The sequence below is a fragment of the Centroberyx affinis genome, unplaced genomic scaffold, assembly GCF_046629955.1.
Source record: "Centroberyx affinis isolate AG114_WGS23_722 - 3 ecotype Tasmania unplaced genomic scaffold, CSIRO-AGI_Caff_v1 ptg001997l_1, whole genome shotgun sequence".
In the NCBI taxonomy this organism is placed as follows: Eukaryota; Metazoa; Chordata; class Actinopteri; order Beryciformes; family Berycidae; genus Centroberyx; species Centroberyx affinis.
The window spans coordinates 95,232-103,815 of record NW_027280341.1 but is presented as its reverse complement, the minus strand read 5'-3'; the positions used below and the strand labels follow the sequence as shown (position 1 = coordinate 103,815).

Sequence of the window (8,584 nt, the reverse complement as noted above, 5' to 3'; positions counted from 1 at the left end):
AACGAAGAATGCCCTAAGAATACTTTTAAAAGTGCTTTATTTTTTAATTAAAAACATGCTGTCTACTAGTATTTTTTTAATGCTTTGAAATCAGGCAAGTTGCTCTGGTATGAATGTCATTCTGTTAATAAAACCGATTCTAGGAATATCTGCATTTATCTCACTTTATCTTCCCAACACAACCTCTCCTCCTTTCATCTTTCATAAGAGGTTATGTGTGTTTTTTCTTTCCATTGCAAAAGTACTGTGTTGTACCTGCACTGTATGAGTATAATATTGTGCTGTGTGGTTCCAGCATGGCTACAACACAACTAAACACTGTGACTGAACATTTGCGCGATGGAAAACACATGATGGTTCAAAGCCTTTTGTGAGAATTCTCATCTCATAAATCTCATAAAATCTCAATATTCATAACATTAGAATGTGGATATGTGGATGCAGACTGAAAGAAATGACATAATTTCATTTTAATTGAAATATCATATTTTTCAACAGTAAACAAAACAATTGTGTTATGAATCACTGGAATACAACTTGTGAAAACATGGGAACATGATGGACTGTCACTCAACACAGTGTATGCTAAAGTGTTAGCATGTAGCACCAGAGCCGACGATCTACCGGGGACACGTGGATGATTCTGGTGTCTATGTTCTCATCACTTAACAGGTAAGTTGACCAACGGGATGATCTACCAAAAAACTTCTTCTTTTTGATTTTCAGTGGAAATGAGGAGCTGTTATATGTCCCTGATGCTTCAGACAGGCTGTAGTTCAACAGTCATGATGAAGCCCACTGGACTCAGACCTTAAACCAGAACCAATTTCAACCTGGACTTCATTTTCCCACCATTATCCATCATACTGATCAATTCTGACCAAAATCTCATCAATTGCTTCACTATAAAACTTCTTGTGTCTTTCTTGCCAGGACTCTCCAGTACAGTCCCAAACCCCAAAACCACCCAGAGCCTGTTTCAACACTCTCATTCTGTATAATGAGACATTTATATTCGATTTTCAGCTCATTCATGACTTGGCAACTTTCACTTTTTACTCCACACTACTTTACACAGCAGTGCATGGAGACAGCATCAAAACTGAAAAGAGAAAGGAATGAGTTTAGACCATTTTCTTTTACATCTTTTTACCAACATGTCTCATTATGGAGTAAGCGATCAATCTGATGAAAAATACTTGCTTTGGGTGTTTTTAGGGTTGATTTTTGTCCATTGGTCCTGTAGGACTACATTACAAACATAAATGGATCTACGGTGAAGCAATTGACGAGATCAGAGTTATCAGAATTGTCAGAATTTATGGGAAAAGACGGGAAAAGATGGGGAAACAGGGTCCAGGTTGGAAATGGCCACACTTATGCTCTAAAAACTCTGAGACCAGACAAATTTTTCGGCAACTTAACATGGCAACATGTTGGCCAACAGCAGCTGAGGTGAAACAGAAGGCAGAATGTACAATGGAGTTTATCTGGGCAAAGTAAACTATGTAAACACGGCAAGAGAAGTGAAGCATCTGTTTGGGAAAATGTGTCCCTGTCCTAAGTTGACATCAAGTCGACCATGTTGTTCGGACTTAAAATCTCAATCCAGTAGCCGTCCGGATCCTGTATGAAAGCCAGATCCTTCATTTTACCTGCATGGAGGGGAAAAAGAAGAGATTAGTAGAACACACACACACGCACACACACACACACACACACACTGCCCACCAAAATTTCTAACATGAAGGTGGTGCTGGCCTCTACTTGGCCCTGAGCTCCACCTCATGGTGGAAACGTATATTGGCCAACAGCATGTGTGTGTGTTTTAGAGAGGTTTGTTAAAAAAAAAAAACACAACTTCCATGACTGTAACAGAGGTGTGACCAAGTCAACTCTGCTCAAGTCCCAAGTCAAGTCTTGAGGCACAAGTCTCAAGTCAAGTAAGTAAAGTAGATTACCAAGTCAAGTCAAGTTCATGTCATTAAAGTCAAGTCTCAAGTCTAAATGTAGAACAGCAAGTCACCTCAGAACAAATCAAGAGTCCAGTATCAATTTAATATCTTCAAGAAAACTAAATATCTAGGACTTTTCAATGCAATATGGTTTTAATAGGATAAAAACTTGGTAAGAGCATCATGAGTTTGATTTCTATAATCAGTTTCAACTTCAATAAATTCAATCATTCCATACAAATTCAGAAAACAGAATTTAAATTCAGTCGTCTGCTGGAACAAATCTCATCACTTTCAATCTGAGTCATTTACACAAACACAAGATCTCAAGTCAAGACTTTAGAAACCTTTTCAAATCATCAAAGTCAGAGTCAAGTCCCAAGTCACCAGAACCCAAGTCAAGTCAAGTCTCAAGTCTTCTCTTCATGCATCAAGTCAAGTCTCAAGCAATTAAAACTGTGACTCGAGTCTGAGTCGAGTCCAAGTCCCCACCTCTGCTCTGTAAAGATTAAATATGACAAGGTTCCTACAAATTTCCCATTTCAAAATTCCAGACTTTTTCCAGACCTTAATTTCCTGACTGGATTTGAGGATTTTGTTCAGTGTTCAGTTTGTTGTCTGCTGACTGACAACCAGCTTATATCACTTTACAGATGAAGATTACTTTTCACAACAGAAAATAGCACTATATGTGAAATGACAGTGAGTCATCACATGTACGGGAACGAGCAAAAGATGTTTTGCTCCCACACTCTTCCAGAGTTCTTTTTCAGACAATTCCCACACATTTCAAGACCTGGAAATGATCAAATTGATTTTCCAGAGCAGCAGGAACCCTGAGTCTGTCTTTCTTCTCTCTGATGACATCACATGTCAGAAGACAGCGAGGCACCAACCTTGATCGGGTTTCTTGACAAACGTCACTCCTTGTTCTTCCAATAATTTGCAGGCGGCTTTAACGTCAGGAACAGCAATGCCAATATGACCTGCACCAAGGAGGAGAGAGCAGGCAGTGTTACACCCAGAAAACACACACACACACACACACATACACACACACACACAACATACTGTATGTATTGTAGGTGTCCGGTCCACATGAGCAAACATCACCAAACATCTTCCTGAACAAATCAAGGATAACAGTAGTACATTGTAATTCAATACTATCGTTTATCGTCTTTCAGTGGAATCATGTGGTGATGATGTGGTGACACACAGTTCTGCTCTCTGGACTGATGAGAAACAAGCACATTTCATTAAAAAAATCTGACTAAATGAGTTACGAAAGGAATTCGAAAAATTTAAATGAATGATCTGAATGTGGGTTCTTACCAAATCCTCGTGGTTCGGAGTTCCCGTTGTGGTAAGACAGGCTTTCATCTGAGTCTGATCCCCAGTTACTGAGAGAGAGAGAGAGAGAGAGAGAGAGAGAGAGAGAGAGAGAGAGAGAGAGAGAGAGGGTGGGAGAGAGAGTGAGAGAGAGAGAGGGTGGGAGAGAGGGAGAGAGATGAGAGAGAGAGAGAGGGTGGGAGAGAGGGAGAGAGAGAGAGGGTGGGAGAGAGACAGAGGGGGGAGAGAGAGAAAGAGAGGGGGGGCAGAGAGAGGGAGAGAGAGAGAGGGAGAGGGGGGGGAGACGGGGGGGAGAGAGAGAGCGAGAGGGTGGGAGAGAGGAGAGAGAGAGGGGGAGAGAGAGGGAGAGAGAGAGAGAGAGAGAGGGGGGGGGCAAGAGAGAGGGAGAGAGAGAGAGGGAGAGAGAGAGGGAGAGAGAGAGAAGAGAGAGAGAGAGGGGGGGAGGGAGAGAAACAGAGAGAGGGAGAGAGAGGAAGAGAGAGCGAGAGAGAGAAAAATGTGATATTAGATGATTAATGTAGGATTAGATGTTAATATAAATAAGTGTCAGATACTGTAAATATATAGACTGCATGTTATTCCATTCTACAAATGTGATTATAATACAAAATTTTACTGTGAAAATTACAGTAAAATTATTTAAATCTGAATAACATTTCAAGACCGTAAAATTACACTAACTCATTCATTTACAGTGTAGTTATCCTGTTATGCAGTGTGTGTGTGTGTGTGCGTGTGTGTGTGTGTGTGTGTGTGTGTGTGTGTGTGTGTGTGTGTGTGTGTGTGTGTGTGTGCTGGTGATGCGTACTGTGTGAGCTCGATGGTCGCTCGGCGGGAGAAGGTCCAGGCCGTCCGCTCCCTGATGTCCTCCGGGATCTCCGACTTGTCCTCGTACCCCAGGAAGTAGAGGGTGAAACGCATGGAGGGGAAGTCGATCTTCTGGAGCAACCTGCGAGGGACGGACGCCACAAACGCAAGGGATTATGGGTAGAAGGAGACGGATGCGGGTTCCTCATGCTCGGAAAGCCTAGCAGAACTAAATGAAGTCTGGACTGATGCTCATATTCAGCTGTTTCTTCATGTGTTCTTTAACTGGTATGAAGACCACAGAAGAAGAGACAGACTACAGTTACAGGAACTGGAGTCAGGTTTGTGTTGATTCCCTTGGCAGGATGACAGGTGAAAACTCTGTCCAATAAACAAGCTGCTAGTGAGTCATGTGACTTTTGTTTACAAACCCTCTGGTTCTGTTGTAATTGGGCGGTGAGAAAATAAAAATGGAGCAAATACAAAATTGCAACAAAGTTAAATTCTCAGCTATGGATCAGACCAAAGAAAACCAACTGGAGGTGTCATCTAGTCTTGTCTAGTGTAGTCTTGTCTAGTCTAGTGTAGTCTAGTCTAGTCTAGTTTAGTCTAGTTTAGTCTAGTCTAGTCTAGTTTAATCTAGTCTAGTCTAGTCCAGTCTAGTCTAGTTTAGTCTAGTCTAGTTTATTCTAGTTTTGTTTAGTCTAGTCTAGTTTAATCTAGTCTAGTCTAGTCTTGTCTAGTCTAGTCTAGTCTAGTTTAGTCTAGTCCAGTCTAGTCTAGTCCAGTCTAGTCTTGTCTAATCTAGTCTAGTTCAGTCTAGTCTTGTCTAGTCTAGTCCAGTCTAGTCTAGTCTAGTCCAGTCTAGTTTAATCTAGTCTAGTTTAGTCTAGTCTTGTCTAGTCTAGTCTAGTTTAATCTAGTCTAGTCTAGTCAGTCTAGTCTTGTCTAATCTAGTCTAGTTCAGTCTAGTCTTGTCTAGTCTAGTCCAGTCTAGTCTAGTCCAGTCTAGTTTAATCTAGTCTAGTTAGTCTAGTCCAGTCTAGTTTAGTCTAGTCTAGTCCAGTCTAGTTTAATCTAGTCTAGTTTAGTCTAGTCTTGTCTAGTCTAGTCCAGTCTAGTTTAATCTAGTCTAGTCTAGTCAGTCTAGTCTAGTCTAGTCTAGTCTAGTTTAGTCTAGTCTTGTTTATTTATATCGGCCTTTATCACAGTTAAGTCTCGAAGGGCTTTACATACCATTATATACCATGATACATCATACATATACATACTACATATACAGTATATACACATTATATACAGTATATACTAGGTCATATACAGTACATACTTCATATAGATTGTTTACTACACCATATACAGTACATACTACACATCATGTAAAGCTGTGTATTCCCTGAGCCACACTGCAGGTTTAGAGGTTCAGGTTTACAGCAGGACTCACGTCATTCCCAAGATTCTGGTGTAGAAGTCCAGAGATTTGGCCGGGTTTTTGACTCTCAACATGGTCTGCTGCATCATGTAGTCCTACAGAGAGAGAGAGAGAGGGAGGGAGAGAGAGAGAGAGAGAGAGAGTTCATAAAGAAATTAAAACCAGATATATCTGTAACTGTCTTAATTTTACAACCAATAAACCAATAAAGAAACAAAACCAGCAAATCAGCCTATTTCTGATTGAACACAGTGAAAACAAAAGACCTCTAATAACTGTATTTAGGACATTTAACAAACCTTTAAGGCCATAAATTTAGACCATTTATTTTAACAAATTTTAAGGCTTTTTCCAGACTTTTTAAAGACCTATTGATGCCTTAAAATAAACCCTAAACCTAGGAGTTAAAAAGCTCTGGAAAGAAATTCTAATCCAGCAGAAACGCTTGTCTGAATAGAAGACCACAATTTGGAAATGATCTGGTACATTTTTTTTTCAATAAGACATGAGATTGAAGATGAGATGCTAAATTTCTCCAAATCAGACATGTGGATTTCCCAAAGTCAAGAAGAACTCACACTGATAAAAAAAGAAAGAAATCCAAAAACAGGCCAACGGATGCAAAAAAAAGTACTGACATATATTACATAAAGTGACAAAAAAAAAGGTTTCAGTCTGCAAAAAATAAAGAAGTGCAGAACAGGAAACTTTTCACAGTGGTTTTTTCAAAGTGCAGTTTTTGCTTTTGCTCTTTTTGTTTTCACACTTTTTTTTCCACTTTTGCATCTCATGTAAATAAAAGTCAGAAAGCTCGGAATTTCTAGTTTCCAGCGATACCAAGCATGTTATTGTAGACTGAAGAGAAAATTAACCCCGATCTTTTGATCACAACTTGCTCTTATATTTACGAAGTTTATATTTGTAAGACTTAATTGTTAAAATACTTAGTAATAAGACATAGTTTGGTCAACATACAGTTGGTTTACAGATTCTGAAAGCTGAAGACCCCATGTTTTCAAAACAGTATAACATTCATATCTTCTATTAATAGACCATCTTCTGTCGCGATTTTTCTTAACTGTGGGGGTGGGGTGGACCCGGTACCGGGTCCGTCGGGCTAAACAGGTTAAGTCAGAATTCTGAGAATAAATCAGAATTCGAAAAGATGTTTGTGTCTCAACATCTTTCAGTCTCAAAAAAAAACCCCTAACATTATCATGTGGTATCAGTGCTGAATCAAAAACGGTCTTATACAACCTCTGTCTTTGAATGTGGCAGAGCGGAGGTGCATGTATGTGTAATATTGTTGTATTAATATCAGAATTCTGACTTTAAACTCAGATTTCTGACTTAAAACTCAGAACTCAAATACATTTCTCACATGTGGCCCTAATCCTCTTCCGTACAAGCATTTAAGCGGAAGCCTTTAGATCAAAATGGCTTTAGGAGAATGAGAAACACAGAACATTCAGTCACATGTGTAGAAACCGACTATTAAAGGATCGTTGGCGTGTTAAAAGTACAGCAGCTCCAGGTCTGAGCTGCTCACAGAGCCGGTCTGCAGGCCGCTGCAGGACTCTGCTGCAACTGGTTAGACCGCATTACAACACTGCAGGGTTTGGAGAGGGAGAGGCTGGAGAGCAGAGACACACAGACACACACACAGACAGACAGACAGACAGACACACAGACAGACAGAGAAACCTCCATGAAAACCTGTCAGGGTCCTGGTTTCAGGGTGGGTTACCTTGGTGATGGGGTCTCCCTCCTTGCAGGCCTCGGACACCGCCTGGTCGGTCAGTCCCTTCTCTGCCATGTTCACCGCTCCACCGCTCAGCCTTCAGTCTGAACCACAGCAGAGCACACCGGCTGCTGGAATGAACACACACACACACACACACACACACACACACACACACTCTCCCTCCCCCTTACCTGCTGCTGCCTTCAAGTGCTCCTCGTAAACTCCTACTTATCTGATGTAATCGCTTGTCGATGCATTCAAGGGCTTTTGGTTGGAAATAATAACAACATGGAATGTAATGGAAATGTAATTGATGTCTTGACTATTGGTTTATTTCACACACTCTCTTCATGCTCTAATCCATACTTTTTCACACTTTCATTCATACATTTCTACATAGTAGGCCTCTACTTTAGTGTTGAAATGTCAGCTGAGTATGCTTACATCAGCTTTTACTCTACTCTTATTTATATTCTATTTTTCATTGATGTTTCCTCTTGCTATTTGTTTCTGTAACGACTTTTCCAACAGAGTTCATTAAAGGTTCACCTGATCTTAAAGTATTAGCAATAAGTCGTACGCATCACTTTTACCATCAGTTGCTGACACCTTTTCCATGCTCTCCGTCCCCTAAACCAGTGGTTCTCAATGTGGGGTCCGGGGACCAACGGGGGTCCTTGAGGGGGTTCCAGGGGGTCCCCAGCAAATTGATGAAAAGTTACACTTCAGCATTATTTCATTTACAAGAAGTTAACACAGTTAGAGAATGTAGAAGAATGACTGTTCTGATCATAGTTTCTCTGTTATCTCTCTACCTACAACACAGATAGTCATGGAATTCTGGACAAAATCATATCTGACAATAAAAATATTCTCAGATTTGGGTCCGAGAGACAAAATCTCATCAAATGGGGGTCTGTGGCTCTAATGTGGACTAAATTAGGGGTCCTTGATATGAAAAAGGTTGAGAATCACTGCCCTAAACGTCACATCTCGGAAACTTGGGAAAATTCAAAACATCAGAAAATTCAGACGTTTCGTCGTTTTATTTTACCACTTTTTTTGGTTGGTTATTTGTGCTCATACTCATAATAATACATGTAAATTAGACATTTCTGACAGCACTTGAAGGCAGCGTGACTTCCCGCCCGGGGCTCCTGGTTTTATTGGGAGAGTTTTGCGCTCCTGTCCGGGGCGCGGCCGCAGGGTCTGCTGCTGCTTCAGTCACAAACATCCTAAAAACAAGTCGAGCGCACAGGAGAGACGTGAAAAAGAGGCAAATATGACAGTAAA

General features: G+C 40.6%; 1 protein-coding gene across 1 annotated transcript; it reads right to left on the bottom strand.

The window, feature by feature from the left end:
* Nucleotides 1-455: 455 nt before the first annotated feature.
* On the bottom strand, nucleotides 456-7,427 carry LOC139653885 (lactoylglutathione lyase-like). The gene is made up of 6 exons (XM_071530893.1): nucleotides 7,295-7,427; nucleotides 5,560-5,642; nucleotides 4,117-4,257; nucleotides 3,291-3,358; nucleotides 2,852-2,941; nucleotides 456-1,655 (listed from the first exon to the last, which is right to left on the bottom strand). Exons 1-6 carry the CDS (start codon nucleotides 7,361-7,363, stop codon nucleotides 1,561-1,563), a joined length of 546 nt encoding a protein of 181 aa, XP_071386994.1. The 5' UTR covers nucleotides 7,364-7,427; the 3' UTR covers nucleotides 456-1,560.
* Nucleotides 7,428-8,584: the final 1,157 nt, after the last annotated feature.